Source organism: Zingiber officinale, chromosome 4A (assembly GCF_018446385.1).
Source record: "Zingiber officinale cultivar Zhangliang chromosome 4A, Zo_v1.1, whole genome shotgun sequence".
NCBI classification, from domain to species: Eukaryota; Viridiplantae; Streptophyta; class Magnoliopsida; order Zingiberales; family Zingiberaceae; genus Zingiber; species Zingiber officinale.
The window spans coordinates 107,454,470-107,479,373 of record NC_055992.1 but is presented as its reverse complement, the minus strand read 5'-3'; the positions used below and the strand labels follow the sequence as shown (position 1 = coordinate 107,479,373).

At 43.9% G+C, this 24,904-nt stretch overlaps 1 protein-coding gene across 1 annotated transcript; it reads right to left on the bottom strand.

Annotated features, from left to right (window-relative positions):
• Positions 1-900: 900 nt before the first annotated feature.
• LOC121970480 (G-type lectin S-receptor-like serine/threonine-protein kinase At4g27290) lies at positions 901-20,510 on the bottom strand. Its single transcript, XM_042521239.1, has 8 exons — positions 20,342-20,510; positions 18,945-20,099; positions 18,671-18,865; positions 18,477-18,593; positions 2,360-2,478; positions 2,083-2,293; positions 1,760-2,000; positions 901-1,678 (listed from the first exon to the last, which is right to left on the bottom strand). Exons 1-8 carry the CDS (start codon positions 20,424-20,426, stop codon positions 1,168-1,170), a joined length of 2,634 nt encoding a protein of 877 aa, XP_042377173.1. The 5' UTR covers positions 20,427-20,510; the 3' UTR covers positions 901-1,167.
• Between the last annotated feature and the right edge of the window lie 4,394 nt (positions 20,511-24,904).

The following is a 24,904-nucleotide window of genomic DNA, read 5'->3' as shown; positions in this document are numbered from 1 at the left end:
GCAATCATATAAACATATGGACTACTAGGGCATCAAATGAAGACCCTAAGGCCAGTTTACTTATAGTGAAATATATTTTTTACAAACATTTTTGTTTAAAAAAAATCAGCATTTTTCTCTCCACGAAAAAACACAATTAATAAGGTTTTATGCAAAAATAATTTTCAATCAAAACAAAAAACAAGTGAAAATCATTTCTCCATTTATTAGTATAGTCTTGCACGCGCTTTCCTTGTCCTTTACTTCCCCCGGCCTCTACTCTTGATCATCAATTGAGAATTTTGCTCGACTCCTTTTATTGTTGCTTGCGAGCTTTGCTACTCTTCGTGTTGTTTAAGAGCTCTTCTCCAACTTTAGTCCTAGCTTTTAAGCTCTTCTTTCTTCCTCCTTATGTTCAACATCTAAAAGTATTTCTCTTTGTACAATTTTTTTTTAAAATTATGTTTTACATAAATTTTACTTAAAGTAATGTAAAAGAAGGTAGGCATGTATTGCTAGGGAAGAAAAAGAAGGTGAGTTGTTGATTTGGACCACCCTATTGGCCTGTTGCTTGATGATTTGGTTTGATCTAAAATCACAACAACAAGGACCACCAATATGGATCCAAAGCAAATGGACAAAATTCAATCTGTTTCACTAACAAATTTGGGATGCTATAGACTAAATAGTCTAAATAAACTAAAGCAATCTGTTTTAATTTGCTAACGAGTGTTCATATGAATATTATCATTATACTAATAAAAATAATCTAACCTTCCTAAAGTAACTTAGCAAATTGAAATCATTATCAACCCAATCAAACTAATCTTCAATATAATATCACTATTCAACTATAGAAAATAAATCTTCAAACTACTTTCAAGTATAATAAAAGGCTAGAGATATAAAATTGCTAGAAGATAAATATTTAATATTGCTAGATTTGTGAGCAACAACTTTGGATTCATTTAACGGCATAGGATCGATCGAGGAGAAGGGAGGGAGCCAATGACTCCAAGACGCTCCCATTATTTTTCTAATTGGATGTTGACACGCTGTTGAATTAGTCAGCCAGTGTGCAGTCTCCAAATTAGCCAGCCACGCACACACTTTGTTGAAGTTGAAGGAACATGGTACACAAACTAGGTCTATTTTTGTAAACGTAGATGATGAGAGCTTTTGAAGTGCTTATCGACCCGTAATTGAGTGACTAATTTCTTTAGTAGTAGCACCGCCTTCACTACTTGCTAACGTTATCGTAGGTTGCTTGAGTGGTGTCAAAAGTTGATCCTCACTTGCCAACATCATCACCACCTCTGTCAATGTTGGTCTATCTTCATAATTATCTTGTACGCACAAAAGACCCAGTCGGATGCAACGAAGGATTTCTGCAGTAGGATATGAGTGGTCTAGTGTATCGTCAAGAATTTCTAAAGATCTGCCTTGCTTCCAAAGTTTATATGCCTGCAAATGAGAAAGGATCAAATTTTGAATTCTAAACAATATCTTAAGGAGATAAAAGCACGTGTATAAAAAAGTTCTACTTACATGTCCTAAAAGATTTAAACTAGCATCTGTGTTACTGAATATTTTGTTTCTTTTACCGCTTAAGATTTCTAATACTATCACACCAAAACTAAATACATCAGATTTAAATGAAAAAACTCCTTCAGTTAAGTATTCTGGTGCCATATAGCCACTGCATTAGAGGAATAAAACATTAATTAGTACTCTATGTTTATGTGATGATAACAATGGTTTATCTATTTGAAGAACTTACAATGTCCCAACTGGTCTTGTAGTTACATTTTCTAAAACTCCATCACCTTCAAATATCCTGGCGATGCCAAAATCTGAAATCTTTGGAGTCATATCCTTGTCGAGGAGGATATTGCTTAGCTTAAGATCTCTATGAATGACTCTCAATATAGAATCTTGATGCAGATAAAGTAGCCCTCGAGCAATCCCATTTATAATCTCAAGACGCTTTTGCCAGTTTAGCAATGGACTCTTTGTTTTGTCTGACACATGTTGCGGACAAATTATTCATACAAATTGTAGCAAATTTTTATGAAGAAAATTAATGGAGGCAAATATACTAACCGAAGATGAAGCGATCTAAGCTCTTGTTTTCCATATACTCCAAGATGATGAGTCGTTCATCTCCCTCAATGCATGAGCCTAGAAGACGAACTAGATTTCTATGTTGTAGCTTGGCTATTAGTGATAGCTCATTCTGGAACTCATTTGGGCCTTGTGAAGAGTATCTTGATAGTTTCTTGACCGCAATCTTTTGTCCATCTTGCAACTCTCCCTGACAAAATCTTAAGTTTATTTCTGATTTGTAGTTTGGAAGAACGAGAAATACTAGAAATCCTACCTTGTACACAACACCAAATCCACCTTCCCCAAGTTTGTTTTCATTAGAGAAGTCATTTGTTGCAGCTTTTATTGTACATAAATCATAGCAAGGTAGCACCCCTAATGCGAGGATTGAAACTGGAACAAAGATCACACCATCAATTATCAAATAAAGCAACAAGGAACTTTAGTCAATATCAAATTATAAGGAAATGCAATATCAAATTATTGATGAACTTTGTTCAATATATAGTTCAATTCAGAGTTTGTTTTCTTGGAACCATAGTGATGGTTGCATCAATTCAGAGTGATCCTACTCTGATTCTAATTGTAAGATCAGAATAAACACTAGAGGGAGAGGAGAGGCGGAGGAGGAGACAGTTGAATAGCGGGAGCGCTTTTTTTTTTTTTTTTTTTTTTTTGAAGACTCATTTTAAACCCAACAAAAATCAAAGACAAAAACAAAAAAAAGCAAGACCACTCCATAGTCAAACTCAACAAAACAAGATCAGTATTAGCACCCAAGGAGATACAATCTCTCGCCCATGATTTAAACAACCATTTATCAATGGTCCGCACAGATCAAACATATGGTTCCGATCTATCAGTAGGTGAAATAAAGGGAGATGTGGTGTCAACAAGAGACTTCATGCCCCTAGCAGGGTGGTAGGGTATCATGGTTAGACCCTCCAATGACAGATTAGAGATCTAGAATTCGAGACTCAGCTACGTGTATTATTATAAATTTTCCTCTATAATGGGTAACAAACTTGAGAATGCTAACTGTCAGGATAGACCTTCATGTGCACTTTCCTAATTTGTCTTAGCGACTGATCATGTCCGAAAGTCGAGTCGACGGATGTTGGGGATGTGGCATTCCTGTTGACTGTGCGAAGACTTCAAGCAAAGCGGACCTGCAACTACAACCACATCAGCGCCGAGCAAGGGAAGGGTCTCCCGGTGTTGGCTCGCTGACGCTCAAGTCAGTCACCGACGATGTGGAAGTAGTAGAACGAAGAAGTAGAAGAACAGTAGCAACAGTAATGTGTGTGTACCTCCGACGAAGCTTGGACCCCTTTATATAGGGCTCCTGTAACATGCGTGCACGCTTTTCAAGATGTGCACGCTTCTCAAGGCTTTCTCTGAAAAGATGTATCGATAAAGTGTCCCTGACACAATACCTCAACGAGTTGAGCACATCTCTGACGTGATAGTGGAAGCTTCGATCGTACGATCCTCTGCCTGACCATGTCGCCAACCATGCCATTTGTTGGGGGAACGGGCTCCTAGGAGGATATCACCAGATCCTCCTTTTATCCGTAAGTGAGCTGAGCGGGTAAGCCGTTTGGCCAACCATCCGCCGTCCGGACGCTATTGTTCTCGAGCCGAGCAGGATGGTCACTCAGTCAACCTTCCACTGTTCAAGCTCCTTTATTGTGCCAAGTGAAGCTGTGTTTGAATGTAGTCTACTCGATAGCGATCCCACTTTGTTGGTTTCGAGGTTTGATGTAAGTTCGAGCGGGTTGGCCTCTCGACATGCGCCTCATCGACACATGCTTTTCTGAGCGTCAGAAGTTCGGCTCGTGGCCGAGCTATGATGATGTTGGACCGGACATTCTTTATCCCTGTCGGGCTAAGGGGGTTGCCCGACGGCAGGTGATGTGGGGGAGTTGACCACGCCTTGACTTTGATTTCCACCGTGGTCCCTTATCCCCGCATCACACATGCCTCCCCCTTAAGTCTAGTCGAAGGAGGTTGCAAGTCCGACTGACTGGACAAAAAGTCTAGGGACCAGTTGGCCGATCGGTTGGGATACTAGTGAACTCCAGTCGGTCTGCCGAAGAATGTCAGTCAGCCATATGACTGATCATTGAGGCTGATCGGCGCTTCAAGTACTTGTACTTGGGACTTTCTCCTTCGGTGTCTTCAAGTGCAATCAACGCTGACATCACCCGAATCTCTTCGGAATTCGTACAGATCTCTCCCATTAAGGCCAAGCACGCGCCCACGCCTGTTGATGGCATCCATTAAATGCGGACCAATGGGGAAATGCCATGTGTTGTGGTCGCAGTCACCGCATGTCTGAAGCGATAGGTGCTAATGTGACGTTTGGCGATTTGAATTCTACGACTGGATCTATGCTCCGGTTCCCGTGACCTAGATTGGACAGCTCCGATCGGCCGAGCTCGAAGTTTATAAAGCCGCAGCGCCGACTTCCTTTCCTTACTCTGCATCTTCTGCGAAAGCTGCCTATGCGATCTTGTGTTTTCAACGATCTTCTGCATCTCATCGGCGACAACTCTCTCCTCCTGTAAGCTTTCCTCCTGAATCTTCCCTCCTTTAATCTTTTTCGCTCTCCGGTACTTCCAGTGCTTGCTTTGTGTTTTTTGCTCGCCTTTTTTCCCCTCAGATTCTTTTACCTTTCGTATTTTGGCCATGGAGAGCTCCTCACAGTTATCAGACCCCTCTCTTGGGCTTTGGTACACTACCATGTAGACTAGGTTTGATGCGGGTGACGCTGAGAGCCTCAAAAACGCCTTTGAGCTTCCCTCTGATCACGAAATCATTCTAGCTTCTTCGTCCGATCGGCCCAATGATCCACCAACCGACACCATATGTCTGTTCTGAGGTCATTTTGTGGTCGGTTTGCGATTCCCTATCCACCCCTTCATCATCGAAGTCTGTAATTACTTCTGTGCCCCCCTTCTGTAACTTGTGCCGAACTCTTTTCGCTTTTTGTGCGGCGTCATCGTGTTGTTTCGGCTGCAAACATTCCTTTGACCCCTCGAGTTTTTCATTACTTTTATTACTCCAAGTCGTCCGAACTGAGAACCTTTCTATTTCAATCTCGGATCGGGTTGGTCTTCTTTGACAAAATGACCACTTCCAATAAACATTGGAAGGAACATTTCTTCTTTATACGTCTTCCCAAACGGCCTTGCTTCCAAACTCTCTGGCAAGTCGGCTTATCACCCCAACCTGATTTGAAGAAGTATAAGAGCCATTCGGACTACCTTCATGCTGTTTCCATGCTGGCCGGCCAGAAATACAACATCTACAAACTACTACTTGAGGGTGTGATGTACATCTTTTGCCTGAGTTCGATCCGTATCGGGCTTCCAACCGACTTAGGTAAGAGATTTTGTGTACATATCTCCTTTGATCCTAACTGATTCTTCTACTTCTTTTACAGCCGAAGTCATGCTACGTGCTCAGATGTCCGACCTCGCAAAGCTTCAGAACGCCGAGATTGAGGCGGTTGCTGTCGAGGAGTTGGTGAACCGCGACCTACAGCTGGTCGACTCTCAAGATGAGAGCGCAGCGACTCCCGCCCTGGCAAGTGGGGGGGGCAACTAGCCAAGCCCCCAGTGTCGAGGTTGTTGGCGGCGAGCAGCCACCACATGAGCAAGTGCCCATCATTCGCTCGGAGAGCTCGGATTCTTCTGGCGAGCCACTACTAAGGTGTAAAAGGCGCCACATCAAGTCTTTGCGTTCTGCTGCCTCCGTGGTGGGATATGCCGCAAGGGTCGAGGTTGGCACCTCAAATCCCTCTGCAGTTCCTGTGACTACGCCCGAGGTATCCTCCAACCAGACTCCATCGATGGTTGAGTGGTCGCAAGAACCTATCGTCGTGGAGCCCCTGGCTTCTATGTCGCCATCACGACCACCGAGGGTTCGACGATCGACCATTCTCCCTACATCTGCGTCCCGGCCAGCTGGCCTAGTCTCCTCGGCCCAATTGGCTCCGGACGCCCGACGATCCATCATGGCGATCCTTCACCTGCCCACGGAGGAGTACAGCGAGCTGAGCGCCCGGTCGAGCACTCCTGAGCATCAAATCATCATACGGGGTCCGCTCGCCCAAGTTTGGGAGGAAGCCCGAGCCGAGCGGCGGTGATGCCTCCGGGCGCGCTTGCGAACAGCCATACCCAAATGTCAACTGGGGTAAGCTCTTTGTTGTCATTACCTTTCTTCTGATCAGTTCTAACCTTTTTACCTGCTTGTAGTATTGGGTGGAGAACCTAGCCATGTATCACAGGCTAGCTCATCTAGAGGATGAGTTCAGGAAGCTCCAGGTCTCCAGTAGCCAGCCCACTGCCGATCCGAGGGAGATGGCTAGACTGAAGGTCGACATGGACAAGACGACCAAGCTTCTCGAGGCCGAGCAGGCTAAATCTTCTGGCCACGAGGAGATGCTGGGCCGACTCAAGAAGCAAGCCAGCACATTCGATAAGAAAATTGAGTCGGCCACCGCTAGGAAGAATCGGGCCATCGAGGACCTGGAATTGAAGAACAAGGAGGCCCGAGATCTCACTAGCAAACTCAAGGACACTGAAGATTTTTTGGTGACTGAGCAGGCGAGTCGGACAGCGAGGGAAACTGAGCTCCAGGGCTAGCTCTCCGCCAAGGACGCAGCACTGAAGCTGGCCAGGGATGAGCTGGAGAAGGCGAAGGCTGAGTTGGAGGGCTCTCGAGCGACGATGAAGATCTATCAGGATGTCGAGCCGAGCCGATTTGCAACACTGTGCCAGAACTACATTCGCTCGGACGCGTTTAATGATAAAGTCATCGGTGATGGCGCTTAGTCGGGATGGATTTGACGCTATAAAAGTTGACGCTTCCAGATCAGACGCTATAAAAGTTGTTGCCTCCGCTCAGTCGGGATGGATTTGGACTTCCTCTTTTTCTTCATAGGCTAGGGTAGGCAGTTTTTCGATGATGGCGCTTACCTCTAGCCGGGGAGTTTTCCTGCCGGACTTGACCTCGGTCTTGACCATCTCGACATAGCAACGCTGGGTGGCCAACCGGTCACGTTTGACTTCCCCGACCCGATCATCTACCAGGAATTTAATCTTTTGGCAGTAGGTTGAAACTACTGTTCGAAACTCATTGAGGGCCGGTCGGTTCAAGATGACGTTGTAAGCTGAGGGGGCATCTACCACAATAAAGTTTGTGGTCCTGGTCCTCCTGAGCAGTTCTTCTCCGAGCGATATGGTCAATTTGGTTTGGCCGATCGGTAAAACCTCATTGCCTGTGAACCCGTACAGTGGAGTCGTCATTGGCAGTAGCTCACTTTGGTCCATCTGGAGCTGATTGAAAGCCTTCTTGAATATTATGTTTATCAAGCTCCCTGTGTCAACAAAAATTCGGTGAATGGTATAATTTGCGATTACCGCTCGGATGATTCTTGCATCATCATGAGGGACTTCTACTCTCTCTAGATCCCGGGGTCCAAAACAGATTTCAGGCCCGCTCGCCTTCTCTCGGCTGCAGCCTACTACATGAATCTCCAGCCACCGAGCATATGTCTTCCTAGTTCGATTGGAGTCACCGCTAGTCGGTCCGCTGGCGATGATGTTTATTTCTCCCCGAGCGACATTACTTCTGTTTTCCTCCTCCTGAACGGATGACCTATTTTGTTCGAGTAAGGCCCGGGGATGATCAACATTTTCCCTTCGCTGATGACGCTGTTGTCATTCGGGTGATCTTCTTGCATCTTCCCGTCAAACCGACAGATTGATGCCGGTGTCGTCGGTCGAGAGAGGGAGATCGGCGACGATATCCTCTTGGAGTTGGTTTGGCGATCAACGTTAGGCCACGGCAGTCACATGTGTTGTGCGACGCCGACTGGTGGAAGGAATAGAACATAGGTGTCCATACCTTGCCTTTTGACACCTTTTGCCATTCGAAAGTCACATGCTGCACGGCATGTGCCCTCGCCTCCTGGTGTGGCCACATTCCTGTGGCTCTGGGTCCCCTTGGCGGCTGGTGGTTGCTTGGCGGTCGGCGTTCGGTTGGCATCGAGGGTTCGGCTGGTACCACCTTCCTTTTTGCTGCCTGCGCTTCTTCCACATTTATGTACTCGTTAGCTTTCTTGAGCATGTGGTCGTAGTCCCGGGGTGACTTCCTGATGAGTGATCGAAAGAAGTCTCCTTCGACAAGCCCCTGAGTGAACACATTCATCATGGTCTCAGATGAGACTAAAGGGATATCCATGGCTACATGGTTGAAGTGTTGTATGTATGCCCGGAGAGCCTCTCTTGATCCTTGCTTCAAAGAAAACAAACTGACACTCAGTTTTGGGTAGCGTCTACTACTCGCGAAATGGTGTAGGAAGGCCACTCGGAAATCCTTGAAGCTTTGTATCGATCCATTCAGCAGTCTCCTGAACCAGCGTTGTGCCGAGCCGGAGAGCATGGTAAGAAAGACTCGACACTTCACCCCATCTGTGTATTGGTGAAGTGTAGCCGCGTTGTTGAATTTACCCAAATGATCGTCCGGATTAGTCGACCCGATGTACTCTCCGATCGCTAGTGGAGCATAGTGTCTTGGCAGTGAGTCTTGTAGTATTGCTTCAGAGAACTGGCGGTTAATCCGTTCGGAAGACGCATCGCCTTGATGCGACTTCCTTTTCTGAGTGTCCCGAACGGGCACTGTTGGGACCAAAAGTAGCTAGAGGGGGGGGGGGAGGGGAGAATAACTCGTCGCGTGCTCGTTGCTCGGCGTTGCTTGTTTCTTGCGATGATGCGCAGCGGAAAATACAGAAACAAATCACACAACGCTAACAAGGTTGGTTTACTTGGTATCCACCTCACAAGAGGTGACTAGTCCAAGGATCCACACCTACACACACCCCCTTCACTAATAAAACTCTCCTTTATGAGAACTACCAAGGGCAGAGAAGCCCTACAAGACTCAATACAAGAAGAAAGGGAAAGGTAATGAAATACAAGCTTACAAGCTTACAATGAGAGCAAAAACCCTAACCCTAGTTTCTTCTTCTTGCTTTGATCCGCCTCTTGACTTGGAAGAACCTCTAAGAGCCTTCAAGAACTGGCGATCTCGAGCTTGAGAAGAGCTGTGGAGAAGCTGGTGAAGATCTGAAATGAATCGGTGAAGAGATGCCGAAGGAAATGAACGCCTGCGCCTTAAATCGACGCTAACAGTCGAATCCTGATCGATTGGAATGCTCCCAATCGATCGGGGAGGCTTTGGATCGATCCACGGATCGATCCAGAGCGCCTCTGTGCTCTGGAAAAACGCCTGGATCGATCCACGGATCGATCCAGCGCTTATCGCGCGAAGCAGCAGCGCCCCAATCGATCCACTGATCGATTGGGACCTCATGATCGATCCAACGATCGATCCAGAGGGGTTCTGTTCACGGAGACTCACCGGATCGATCGACCGATCGATCTAGATCTTCTGGATCTATCCACTGATCGATCCAGATCTGTTAGATCGATCCACGGATCGATCCAGATCTGCTGGATCGATCCACGGATCAATCCAAACCTGCTGGATCAATCGGCTGATCAATCCAGATCTTGGTTTTTGCCCAAAATCAAGTCCAAAGCCCCCTAAACCAACATCTAGTCAACCATGACTTGTTGGTACATAAGACCTAGCATCCGGTCACCCTTGACCAGCTAGGACTCTCTCACCAAGTGTCTGGTCAATCCCTTTGACCCACTTGGACTTTTCTCTTCTTGCCAAGTATCCGGTCACTCCTTAAGACCTACTTGTACTTTTCTTCCTCGTGCCAAGTATCCGGTCAATTCCTTTGACCTACTTGGACTCTCACCAGATGTCTGGTCAACCTTGACCCATCTGGATTTCTCTTGCCTGGCTTCACTCACCAGGACTTTCCCAATTGCCTAGCTTCACTCACTAGGTCTTTCACCTGGCTTCACTCACCATGATTTTTCTCCTGCCTAGCTTCACTCACTAGGACTTCCCAATTGCCTAGCTTCACTCACTAGGTCTTTCACCTGGCTTCACTCACCAGGATTTTCCTCCTGCCTAGCTTCACTCACTAGGTCTTTCACCTGGCTTCACTTACCAGGATTTTCCTCCTGCCTATCTTCACTCACTAGGACTTCCCAATTGCCTAGCTTCCCTCACTAGGTCTTTCACCTGGCTTCACTCACCAGGATTTTCCTCCTGCCTAACATCCTAGTTAGGACTTCCCAGTCAAGTATCCGGTCATCCTTGACCTACTTGACTCTTCTTCAATCAACCTTGCATTGTCAAACATCGAAACTCAAACCAAGACTCAAGCTTGGTCAACCAGGTCAACCTTGACCTGAGGGATGTTGCACCAACAATCTCCCCCTTTTTGATGTTTGACAATACCAACACTATCACTTACAATACCACATGTAAGTTAGGCTAATCCCATAGCCTAAACCTTCTTCATGCCACTAGGTAATGAATACATAAGTTAAGCCCTTCATTCTCCCCTTAAGAGGGCAAACTCCCTCTAGGTGATAAAAGCCTAACTTACTCCCTTTCATTCTCCCCCTATTGGCACACATCAAACCATGCCCCATTTTTGGGCACACATCAACAAATTCACTTGTTGAAAACTCTCCCCCTGAAGAGTTGCTCATCGTTGTTCACAACTTCACTCGTTGTAATCAACACGATAATGAAGGTCCCATACCCTTCATTATCCTTAACCCTACATTCTCCCCCAATGTAGGCAAATGCCCATCCTTGAGCATTATCCACTTGAAACAACTTGAACAATGAGGATATGCACTCCCCATTAAAGTTCAAACGCTCAACCTTGAGCATGTTCTTAACAGAAGGTTAACCACCTTCCAAGGTTCATCAAAAATAAATTTTATGTCTTTAAAGAGTCCCTCCCCATAAAGACATGGTGGTAACTTATGTCATTGCACCAACAATAACTTGGAATCCCTAAAGCTTTAGGAAACCCAATTTTAGAAGTTTTGAGGTTCAAATATTCAAAATTTGAAACAAACCTCAACCTAAACTTCAACTTAGCGTTCCTTAACCAATCCATCCTTATTTTCCACACGAAAACACCCTTTTTATGTATACAAATGTATTTTGAGGGGTTAGGAATGATTACCTAGACTAAAATAGGTTCAATATGCTGAAAATAAGCTTTCCCAGTCAAAATCAGCATCTTCGATCGATTGAAGTTGGGTTCCAATCAATTGAACCCTTCTGAATCGATCCACTGATCGATTCAGTCTTCTTGGATCGATCGGCTGATCGATCCAGCGAGCTTCTGCTCGCTAGAATTACCTTCTGAATCGATCCACTGATAGATTCAGACACTCCAATCGATCCATGGATCGATCGGAGCTCTGATAGTTGCTGAATTTCAAATTCAGCCAACTTCAGAAACCCCTAGAAAATTCTACAAAAATCCAAAAATCATGAAATTTCGTGTAGACATTATTTAGGGCATACTTTATCATGGAAAAATAGTTTTCTATGAAAATACATCATATCTTCAAAGATTGACACAAGCTTGAAAACTTGCTAAAACTTTAGCGTTTTCTTCAAGTTTGTGTCTAACTATTCAATGGTGATTACTATCAAAAGATAGCCTTCACCAAGGTTTTCCAAAAGTCTTTTAAAATAATTTTCAAAACCAATATCCCATCACATTCCTTGGGCTTAATGCACATGACTTGTACATTAGCTTTCCCAATGATGGGAAAACACATAACTATGTGTTTTGATGAACCTAAAACTCAAAAGAATGCACTAAATCAACATCATGAGTTTTATTCATCTTCCTAACATCTCACTTGTATCTAATGTGCACTAAAACACATACAAGTCACCTTATAGTCCTTGTGAGATGTGAGATTTTGGTTTTGCCCTATTCTAGGAATCATGCATATCTATCTAGGCATTTTAGAGATATTAGACATCCACCTAGGATGTCACTTGTTAATAAGTGTTGTTAAATGTCATTTGTCCTTAATTACAAGGAATTAAACTTAATGCATGATTATGTTATGGCATACATCAAAAGGAAATAATTTTCCAAAGAAAATATCCTATAACTACATGATGTATGAATGTCATGACATGGTATTTTTGATTTTTTTCATAATAAAACATGAATGAAAAAAAATAAAACATGATGCCATGACATATAATAGGCAAACAATCATGGCAAGGTTTAACATAAATAAAATATACCTAAATTACCTTTCTAAGTATCCTTAACCACTTAGCTAACTCAAAATATACCACTTGTTTTAACTTAAAACGTTAAACCTAGATTGCCCTAAATGCTTCAAAGAAATGCCAAAACCTAAATTGACATTTCTATTTCTCTTGATTTGTTTATGCCACTTAAAAATTAAGCATATCCTCAAATGTTGGCATATTCCATTTTTCCTCAAGAGTAATCACATAAATCAAGGCCCGGATTGCCTTAAATTTCTAAGAGAATACCAAAATCTCAACTTGGTATTTCTCTAGGTTTTCCCAATTTATGCCATTTTAAGATAAAATCAAATTTTCCACCATTAGGCACATTTTACTCTTTCAAGGAGTAAATAATAATTCCATTTCATTTTCAAAGGTTAATAAAAATCTTGAAAATGCTCCTTGAGTGTCAATTTCCTCAAAGTTGGGTTAACTACCCTTCTAATCGGAGTTGACACTCTCTAACCCATCTATGGGGTAGAGAAGATGCTCCTAGGAACCCAACACCTATTGATGCTCCTTGGATGCTCTAGGTACTCACTAGGGATAACTTCCCTAGATACCTTGCTAGTGACCTTGTTGGGCTTCTTAGAAGCCTTGGTCACATTTTCTAGGTCAACTCTAGGGATAGCCTCCCTTGTGACCTTGTTAGTGACTTTCTTAGACTTCTTAGAAGTCTTAGTCACTTTGGTTGCAAAGATACTTCTAGGGATATCTTCCCTTGTATCCTTGACTTGACCTCTAGACTTAGGGTTTGTTCCATAACTATATGGAACCCTATGATAACTAGGCACATCCTTTTTTGCTTTGGGTTTGTATCTCAAACCTCTATGGCCATTTGATGGCTTTTGTACCCTTAAACCTAGGTTATGCTCATTTTGCCCTAATAGGATATTTTCCAATCTTTTTAGGGTCTTTTCTAATTTATCAAGTCTTGACCTCAAGACTTGATTTTCCCTCACTAAGTCCTTAGTATTTGATTTTTCATTTGATCCATGAGCATTTTTATTCTTGGGCTTGTATCTATTATCCTTAGTGTTCTTGCCCAAATGTCTATCTACCTTCCTAACCTTAGATTGGGTAGTCTTGGCATGTAGGGCCACATGCTTTTCCTTAATGCCCTCATGCTTTCTATTCTTATGGTAAATTGCATTAAAATGATAAAAATTTGAACTATCATGCTTTTTACCATAACGTAAAGGGGTAGACTCAATAAATATTACCTTCTTCTTTACCTTGGAGGCTCCCCCTTGACTAGTGCCTCCTTGAGCCTTGACCATCTTCTTCCCCTTGGGGCATTGACTTCGGTAATGCCCTTTTTGTTGACACAAGAAGCACACAATGTGCTCCTTGCTCTTCTTTGTCCCGGGGGTGGTCTCCTTGGGCTTCTCCTTGCCCTTTTGTGTCACTTGACCCTTCTTCTTGGCCAATTTGGGGCACTTGCTCTTGAAGTGCCCATGTTCCCTACATTCAAAGCATATAATATGATTTTTATTATTAATTGAAATGTTTATACCTTTTTGTGTAGGGATGACACTTTCTCCTTTGGATCCAGAGGTAGAAGCTTCCTCTTGAACCGAAGATGATACTCCTCCAATAGATTTAACTTGACTTGTGGAGGTGGCATCGTCTTCTTCACTTGACCCGGATGTGGAGGCCTCTTCTTGCTCCGGGTTCATTGATCTACACTCCCCCTCAATCCTAGAGGTGGAGGCTTCATCATCTTGTACATGGAACAAGGAGTATGCTCCCTCCTTGTTCTCTTCATTGCACTCCCTTGAAGATGAAGCTCTTTCTTGGACTTCTTCTTCGGAGATTGAGCATCTCTCAACCTCGGAGTCCTCCTCTTGGTCTTGCTCCAAAGAGTCACCCTCTCTGGATTCTTCTTGCTCTTGTACAGTGGAGGGGATCTCTTCATGAAGCTTGGCCAATTTACTCCACAATTCCTTTGCATCTTCAAATTCTCCAATTTTGCAAAGGATGATGCTTGGCAATAGATTGACCAAAAGCTTGGTCACTTTGTCATTGACCTTGCACCTTTGAACTTGCTCTTGGCTCCACTTGCTTCTCTTGAGAACTTTGCCCTTTGAGTTTGTGGGAGCTTCAAAACCTTCCATGAGAGCAAACCATTGCTCTATCTCCACCATTAAGAAGTTTTCGATCCTTGATTTCCAAAGATCGAAGCTTATAGATGTGTATGGTGGAGGCACCCTCGTGTCGAATCCGAGTCCATCTCGGAATTCCATTTGAAGTTGAGCTTCTTGTGATGAAGTCTTCGACTTGTAGAATTGCTCCAACTTCTTCACCCTCTAGCTTTGCTTGTTTTGTTTGCCCCTTCCGGCGATGATTCCGGTGAAGAGCGGCCTCGCTCTGATACCACTTGTTGGGACCAAAAGTAGCTAGAGGGGGGGGGGGGGGGAGAATAGCTCGTCGCGTGCTCGTTGCTCGGCCTTGCTTGTTTCTTGCGATGATGCGCAGCGGAAAATACAGAAACAAATCATACAACGCTAAAAAGGTTGGTTTACTTGGTATCCACCTCACAAGAGGTGACTAGTCCAAGGATTCACACCTACACACACACCCTTCACTAATAAAACTCTCCTTTATGGTAACTACCAAGGGCGGAGAAGCCCTACAAGACTCAATACAAGAAGAAAGGGAAAGGTAATGAAATACAAGCTTACAAGCTTACAATGAGAGCAAAAACCCTAACCCTAGTTTCTTCTTCTTGCTTTGATCCGCCTCTTGACTTGGAAGAACCTCCAAGAGCCTTCAAGAACTGGCGATCTCGAGCTTGAGAAGAGCTGTGGAGAAGCTGGTGAAGATCTGAAATGAATCGGTGAAGAGATGCCGAAGGAAATGAACGCCTGCGGATTAAATCGACGCTAACGGTCGAATCCCGATCGATTGGAATGCTCCCAATCGATCGGGGAGGCTTTGGATCGATCCACGGATCGATCCAGAGCGCCTGGATCGATGCACGGATCGATCCACGGATCGATCCAGCGCTTATCGCGCGAAGCAGCAGCGTCCCAATCGATCCATTGATCGATTGGGACCTCTGGATCGATCCACCGATCGATCCAGAGGGGTTCTGTTCGCAGGGACTCACTGGATCGATCGGCCGATCGATCCAGATCTTCTGGATCGATCCACTGATCGATCCATATCTGCTGGATCGATCCACGGATCAATCCAAACCTGCTGGATCAATCGGCTGATCAATCCAGATCTTGGTTTTTGCCCAAAATCAAGTCCAAAGCCCCCTAAACCAACATCTAGTCAACCATGACTTGTTGGTACATAAGACCTAGCATCCGGTCACCCTTGACCAGCTAGGACTCTCTCACCAAGTGTCTGGTCAATCCCTTTGACCCACTTGGACTTTTCTCTTCTTGCCAAGTATCCGGTCACTCCTTAAGACCTACTTGTACTTTTCTTCCTCGTGCCAAGTATCCGGTCAATTCCTTTGACCTACTTGGACTCTCACCAGATGTCTGGTCAACCTTGACCCATCTGGATTTCTCTTGCCTGGCTTCACTCACCAGGACTTTCCCAATTGACTAGCTTCACTCATTAGGTCTTTCACCTGGCTTCACTCACCAGGATTTTTCTCCTGCCTAGCTTCACTCACTAGGACTTCCCAATTGCCTAGCTTCACTCACTAGGTCTTTCACCTGGCTTCACTCACCAGGATTTTCCTCCTGCCTAGCTTCACTCACTAGGTCTTTCACCTGGCTTCACTTACCAGGATTTTCCTCCTGCCTATCTTCACTCACTAGGACTTCCCAATTGCCTAGCTTCCCTCACTAGGTCTTTCACCTAGCTTCACTCACCAGGATTTTCCTCCTGCCTAACATCCTAGTTAGGACTTCCCAGTCAAGTATCCGGTCATCCTTGACCTACTTGACTCTTCTTCAATCAACCTTGCATTGTCAAACATCGAAACTCAAACCAAGACTCAAGCTTGGTCAACCAGGTCAACCTTGACCTGAGGGATGTTGCACCAACAGGCACTTCATCCGAAGAGGATCTCCGCTCTTGATTCGCTTGAGCGATTTTCTAGGGCGTTTGGAATAGAGTCCGATGGAAAGGTATCAGCGCTGGCGGTGCCTCCCCATGCGTACTGGTCGACCCTCTATTATGTCCTCAGATGAAGAGTTGTTCTGGCCGGTCCTCATGCGCCGCTAGGCTGCCCGATGTCGACGTTGCCTGCTGGGCCAGTCGATTAGCCAGCGCCTTCTGCTGCTGCTGCTCGACTATCTTTGCTGCTTGAGCTTGTACAAGCAGGTCGAGCTCCTCTTGGGTGAGCGTCACGGTGTGAAGTCATCCAGCGTCCTCCATCTTCTCGGCTCGAATGCAAATTGCGTTCCCACAAACGGTGCCAAATTTGATCCTGTCCGAAAGTCGAGTCGACGGATGTTGGGGATGTGGCACTCCTATTGACTGTGCGAAGACTCCGAGCGAAGCCGACCTGCAACTACAACCACGTCAGTGCCGAGCCAGGGAAGGGTCTCCGGCATTAGCCCTCCGACGCTCAAATTAGTCACCGGCGATGTGGAAGTAGTAGAACGAAGAAGTAGAAGAACAGTAGCAACAATAATGTGTGTGTACTTTCGACGAAGCTTGGACCCCTTTATATAGGACTCATGTAGTGCGCGTGCACACTTTCCAAGATGTGCATGCTTCTCGAGGTTTTCCCTGAAAAGATGTACCAGTAAGTGTCCCTGACACAATATCTCAACGAGTTGTACACATCTCTGATGTGATAGTGGAAGCTTCAGTTGTACGATCCTCTACCTGACCATGTCGCCAACTATGTCGTCTGTCTGAAGCATGAGCTCCTAGGAGGATATCACCAGATCCTCCTTTTGTCCATTAGTGGGCTGAGCGGAGCCGAGCGGGTAAGCCGTTCGGCCAACCATCCGTCATCCGGACGCTATCATTCTCGAGCCGAGCGGGATGGCCGCTCGACCAACCTTCCATTGTCCGAGCTTTGCTGTTGTGCCAAGTGGAGCTGTGTCTGAATGTGGTCTACTCGGTAATGATCCCACTTTGCTGGTTCCAAGGTTTGATGTAAGTTCAAGTGGGCTGGCCGCTCGGCGTGCGCCTCACCGACACATGCTTTTCTGAGTGTTAGAAGTTGGATTCGTGGCCGAGATATGATGCTATTGGACCGGGTATTCTTTATCCCGGTGGGGCAAAGGGGGTTGCCCGACTGGCCGATGATGTGGGGGAGTTGACCACGCCTTGACTTTGACTTCCACCGTGGCCTTGCCCCTCCTTGGGGTGAGTCCCTTATCCCCGCATCAGCGGCTGGTAGAAAATTTAGATGGGACCGGATCAGTCACCCAGGTTTAATGTTACCTGACCTGGTTAACAATTTTTTTTAACAAACACTTCCACACTTGATGCATTTTCAACCATCTTTTGTTTGCAACTTAAATTCCTAATACAGTATAGAGCACATATCCTTTAACCCACTTTTTCCTGGTTCGCTCCTGGTCCAAAATTACAATCGGATTCCGACTGAAATCCGGCCGTAATTGACTGTGATCCTTCCCTGACTTTACCTTCCCACCTAAATTATAATTTTGGGTCGAGTCAAGCGGTAGGCGGGCCACCCCCTACTCGACACCATATAGTCTGTCCATCGTCGGCAACCTTCGACCGTCTGGCTCGATCTAAAACTATAACCTAGATGGGAAGATGATGTCAAGAAAGGATCGTAGTCAATTACGACTAGATTTCAATCAAAATTCGATTGCAATTATGGAGCGGACCAGAAAAAAAATGAACCAAAGGATCACAAATAGTTCGACTTACAGACTTACAGTTGCTAAATGTGGTTACAACTGAGTGGTTTCTATATACCTCCCACATTTGCTTCCTTGGGCTTGTTTTGGCATTGTTGGAACGTGAAGTAGGAAGCTTTTCTTATACATGTAGTAATCACAAATGCTGTATTGTGAAAATATAACTTGATATTGACTAAAGTTCATCAATGATTTGTTGATCTTATTAGCAATAAGGAACTTCAGCAATAAGCAACTTTGTTCATCTATGATTTTGTTGCAAAAATGCTGTATCAAACAAAGCAATAAGAAATCTCTCAAACAAAGCAATAAGGAACAAAGAGAGTCCGAACTCACCTACTTCTCTATACTCACAGTTACCAGAATGCTCAGAGTCAATCTCGTTTGACATCGGCTCTGAAACATCATCATTAGCCATGGAATTAGAAAGTTCAGGGAGGCTCTGCAAGTCACCTGTGTGAAAGAGCACCATGGTTGATATAATCGACATTTTTTCCAACCACATGAAGCATAGTGATGAAATCCATTACCGTTCTCCGCATTTGGAAACTGCAATTTCAACCTGGTCCCCTTGGCCGAGGGCTCGATATGATTCCGAGTTCCTTGTTTCTGGGCTCTGTTTCTCCTCCTCGTGGCAACAAGTGTACAACAAAGTAGCAGAAATCCAAGCACCACTGGTATAGTTATCGCCCACACATGCTTGTTACTCTTTGATGTTGATGATTCTGAAGAAATAATTTTTTTTGAGAATTATGAACTAAATCCAATCAGCCCTTATTCATTCACGAACAATTAGAGACTCACCTGCAAGCCGAATGTACAGATCATTTGCTCCATCGGTATAATATCTCAGATCCAATAGGTCACCCTGCCAAGTCACACACCCATTTGGCTCATCCAGCACAGCGTACGCCACGCAGGAGCAATTACCCAAACACAAGCGCTTGCATGCATCCAGACTGATCACGCCGTATGCTGTGGCATTCTCGGCGTCAGGCACCTTGATGTTCTGCACCTTCCAAACCTGGTCCGACAAGCAATTTAGGGGCTTCTCCCTCACGCACCCGTTACTAGCCGGCGCAAAGCCTTGCAGGCAGCTGCAGGAGAAAGCATAGTAGCCCCAAGAGCAAACGCTGCCACGCCCACAGAGATTGTAATGATCGCATTCATCCGCCGGAAATGACCAAAAGAGTCTCCATTCTCCGTTGTCCCAACTCCAGCGCTCGTAGTTTCCATCAGTGTTCACCACTGACCGTGATAGCACCGACCGGTCCATGTATTCAGTCGTGTAATAGATCTCATTTTCGTTGGATACGAATGTGAAGTTTACGCTCCTTGCCAAGGTGCTGTTCTTCATCTGAGGAAGGCCAACGAATCCATGTCCGCTCCATGGTCCGCTTCGATAAATTTTGGTGGTTCCGTTCCATGCTATGAACTCTGCAACCCCATGCGTCTCCATCCTGTTGATATGGTTGCCCAGAGAAGGGTCTACGTCGCTCCTCCATGAGACGAGCTGCCAGGAAGTGTTTCTTCGGAGGTCAAATCCAAGCTTCATGCCAGGGAGAAGTGTATCACTTGGGTGGTCAAAGCTCTGCCATAGAGTCCTGCTAAAGTTTTCAGTCGTCAACAAAAGGTTACCTGAGTCTAAAAGTTGCAAGTGCACAGAATTAGATTCTGTGGATATCCCCGTCGACCAAACAAGTGTTTCTCCGTCGAATATGATTAGATTTCCATCAGAGGTTAGGTTCAGTGAAGAGGAGGCTCTGTTCAGAGACCTGTTCCTATTGGCAACCCATGCTACTATGCTTTGTCCTGCAGGCGGGCGATTGTAGTACCAAATTCCTAAGTATCCATTCTCTGAATCTTTATCAGGACTGAAGAAACCAAGCTGGAATATGCCTCCTGCTGATATCAAGGTCTGGCCATTAATAAGTGAGCTGTTCGGGGTCATTGTGTCTCCTGCACAAAAGGTTAATTAGTCTCTGGTTCGGTTCCTCTTTTCTTGTGGTGAAACTGTACATAGTTGCATTTTCTTCAAGAAAGAGTATGAGCAGTTTGTATTTTCTTTAATTCAGAAACTAGCAGACTTATTTCAGCAAAGAAAAAAAAATTACAAACAAATAAATGAAGATGGTAAGCTAGAAAGATCCGATCATATTTTATAGTTTAATTATGGACCGAGATTTCTTTTCTATACATACCAGATGAAGACTGGCCAAGAACAACCAAAGCTGTTGCCGCTATTATTTCCAGCAACTGAAGAAGAAAGAGCTGCATCTTGGCCATGGAAGTGTATTGATTTGCGTTGCTTGCACCTGCAATCACGACTGCGTTTTAACTTCTTTCTATTGACGTTGCTCAAGTTCTATAAAGAAGTCTATCCACAAACTTGTCTCTGTTCTATGTAACTAATGCGGAAACAGAATCCTTAAGTCATCGATGGCATTTTTCACATGTTGTTGACTGTCTTTTGAAATAAAAAAGTCGAAACTATCCGTTATCAAATTGAAAAAATGGAAATGAAAAGGCATAAAATTATTTTCAATCCCTTTCAATAATTATGACACACTCACAAAATCATACTGGTATAATTTTCGAGATTATCGATAGCATTCAAAAATCCAAGACAAGAATATATCAATTATTTTATCTAAAAATTTTACTTTAAATTTTAGGTAAAGTAACTAAATTTTTTTTACATTATCCTATCAATTTGCTAAATTTTATATTTATAAATAATACTTATCTAAATTTAGGAAATAGATTTCATTCCCTAAATTAATAAAGGTAAGAGAAAAAAAATAGGGAAGTTGATATATGATTTATTGAAAAATGAATATCTAAATTTAATAAAGTAATTTTTTTAAACTTAAATTATATATTTTGGATAGGAAAATAGGTGTGAATATTGTTATAGTTAAAACGATTCAGAGTTAACCATTAAAAAAAAGTCAAACTGAAGCAGGCTCAACTCATGTTGAAGTCCAATATGAGTTTCCAAACTTCAAACGGACATAACTTTTGACTTGGGATTTGGAATCAGGCTCTGTCTGTCGTCACCCATGCAGAATTCAAAAACCTATATTTGTTATTGGTGATACCGTAACCGTCAATTTTTAGCCTCAAATTTTGACGTTTAAACCATTTTTAGGTTCTTTTTACTATTTTTGGTAATTTTTCCTATTTTTGGTATTTAAGGTAATTTTCATATTTCTAGTATTTTTTAGAGAGGATTTGTCTTGATCTGCGTCTTGATTTGAGTTAAGATGGTTAAGTTAATTACTCTCTTTTTTTGGATAAAAATATATTTCCTTTCTTTACAAAATTGGAATTAAGATATGTTAATTGTAATTATTATAATTTCTTTCCTTATTTGAGTTTTATGTTATGGTCTATAAAGAGTCATGTTTAGATGTTAAGAGATAACCCCTCAAGTTTTAATAAAAAGTTTTCTTCTTGGAGATTCCTTTTCTTATCTCCTCCTTAATTTTTCTTTTTGCATTAGCTTGTAGGATAATCGCTATCTGATTGCCGTCACAAACAAAACTAAATCAAATCAAACAAAAGAAATGAAAAAAGGTTAAAATTTGATATGCTGCGGATCTTTTGTTACATATTTGTTCGGATTTGACTCAGGGCACCTGTGCATGACATGGCTTAGGCAGAGCCGTAACTTCCATGAGGCCAGAGAGGCAACCGCCTCAGGGCCCAACCCAATGAAGGACCCTTTTTTTTAATTATACTAAAAAAAATGAGAGACATGGACCTTAAATGGTCGTTAAACCTATGCTCGTGGCTCTGAGGCACACACCGACGCATGACTCTTCTTTTCACGCAATTTCTTCTCCAATGTTGCTCTTCTTTACATGTGATTTCTTCTCCGGCGTTCTTTCTACTAAGGCACGAGTCCACTGAATAAGAGGTAATCATAATATTCTTCTTTGACCATCTTCTTCGTCTTGCAACACGTGGCACTAATTGTAACCTAATTGTGCAATAATGACAGTTTGTGTGACGTAATCGCATCGATTCTCGCAGTGGCTATCTCATGTGACATAGGTTGGCGGTTGGCCTTTGCTCGGGTGACCTAATTGTGTAGCACGAGGCTGTCGCACGCTACCTCAGTCGCTTGTGCGAACTGCGACCTAATTGCATGGTGATTACTACTTGTCATCTTGCTACTACCTGTAGCCACCGCATTAGTCTCCATGTTACATGATGCACTAAATGGATTATCAATGTTGTCGATTGAGAAAGAAATAGTCCAATAATTAGATTATGCAGATTTGATAAATATTTTTATTTCTAAAGTAGCTAGACGAGTAGTATTTATATAATTATTTTAAATATTTGATGTAATATATTTATTTTTAGTTTATTTATGTATGTAGTATATGATCTTGTCCGAAAGTCGAAGAGACGGATGCTAGGGACATGACGCTCTTGCTGACCTTTGGTGGGCTTCACTTCCGCTTGCAACACAAGTAGTGTCAGTGCCGAGCCAGGAAAGGGATCCTTGGCGATGGCCCTCCGACGCTCAAGTCAGTCTCTGGTGAAGCAAAAGAACAAAATCAGGTAGTCATTCCATCAAAAAGGGAGAGATTGTTGGTGCGGGTAGCACTAACGGTCTAACCTAGGTTTTGATGAATGACAAATAGGTTAAGTTAGTTTTGTTGTTGTCTGACACTTTGATCGAGTGTGCAGGGGAAGTCCAGACAGGTCGACGGGCTGACCGGATGTCTGGCACGAAGTCCAGCTAGGTCGACGGGCTGACCGGATAGCTGGCGAGAAGTCCAAGCGGGTCGACGGGCTGACCGGACGCTTGGCGAGAAGTCCAGCTAGGTCGACGGGCTGACTAGATAGCTGGCGAGAAGTCCAGACGGGTCGACGGGCTGACCGGACGTCTGGCAGGTAAGTGAGGTAAGTCACTGGAGGGGAGTGACTGCGAGGACGCGTTCCCGGGAAGGGAACATTAGGCGTCGATCCGGCTTAGATCCATTTCGGATATCTAAGTCGAGATCGTGACTAGATTCCGGTCTCGGAAAGACGGAATCTAAGTCATATTTTTACTGTTAATTCTATTTCATAAATTGTGCTAACAATCTGTGTTGCAGAATACATATGTGCCTCGGACTAACTCTGTTTTGCAGGAAAGGAAGTTTCTGGAAACAGGAGGTCCGGGCGCCCGGAAGGGATCCGGGCGCCCGGAGGTGAATTTTACCCAGGCCGAGTCGTCGCCACGTGGAGTTCGCTGATTAGACCTGCCACATCGCACCAGGGCGTCCGGAAGGGATCCAGGCGCCCGGAGCAGCATATAAAAGAAGCCCCAGGGATGAAGCTTCTTCAATCAATCAATCTGAGAACTCTTCTACTGCTGGTCCTGCTGCTCTACGTTCTTGCGACGCCAACAAAGCTCCGACAAAGTGCTCCTTCGATTTTTAGTTAATTTCTTTTTCGATATTACTTTGTTTCACTAGCATTTCCTGTATTCATTTTGTAATTATATTTGAATTGCTAGTGATTGCCCAACGAAAGTGGTCAAGGACCACGGGCCTTCGAGTAGGAGTCGTCAGAGGCTCCGAACGAAGTAAAAACAACTGTGTTCATTTACTTTTCCGCTGCGTAGTTTTACTCGACTTTTCGAATCGATATTCACCCCCCCTCTATCGAACGATCACGGTCCTACAAGTGGTATCAGAGCAGGTACCGCTCTGATTTGGTGCAACCACCAATCAGACTGGGGGTGAAATTTTTTTTCCTTTTTTGTTTTCAGTTCGACGCTTAATTCTAAAACTGGTGTATCATCACTTTAATATTTTTTAATTAATCTAAATTGGTGCAACACGAATCTAGATTTTTACTACTATTTTTTCTCTCTTCCCGCACTACTAATCCAAGACCAAGTCTTGGGATTTTTTTGTTTCTTCTCTTTCGTCTGTGCGCAGGACTAAAATGTCTCAGACAGAAGGATTCAGCACAGTACGACCTCCACTCTTCAACGGGGACGATTTTCCGTACTGAAAAAAGCGGATGGAGGTTTACCTCAAAACAGACTTCGACCAGTGGATGAGCATTACGAGACCCTACAAAATTCCAGTGGACAACTCCGGGAATCTACTGGATCCTGAAGACTGGACAGCAGACTTGAAGAAAAAGGCATCAACAGAAAATAAAGCGATCAACACTCTACAGTGCGGATTGACAAGAGAAGAACTGAACAGAGTCGGTCCACACAAAAACGCTAAAGAGCTATGGGACAAATTGATCGAACTGCACGAGGGAACGAGCGACGCCAAGGTAACAAAACGAGACCTGCTTTTAAATAAAATTTTTAATATAAAAATGCAGGAAGGTGAAACGGCGAATCAGCTCCACGCAAGAATCAAGGACATCCTTAACGGGCTTCATGCGATAGGCCACCAGATGGAAAATAGAGACTTAATAAGGTACGCATTAAATGCTTTTCCACGTAATAGTTTGTGGGCATCAATTGTAGATGCCTACAAAATTTCTAAAAATCTTTCTAAATTAAAATTAGATGAGCTTTTCTGTGAATTAGAATTACATGAACAAACTAATGCTGGAGCCGAAAAAGGTATAGCTTTATTTGCAGGTTCCTCCAAAGAAAAGAAGAGCAAGCCTGAGTATGAAGAAGATCCCGACCAAGACTCCAAAGATTAAGAACACCGTGAACTTGGTAAGAAAAATGTTCACCGGGAGAAAAAGGAGCTTCAGCAAAAAAGATCGGTTCTCCCTCGGATCAA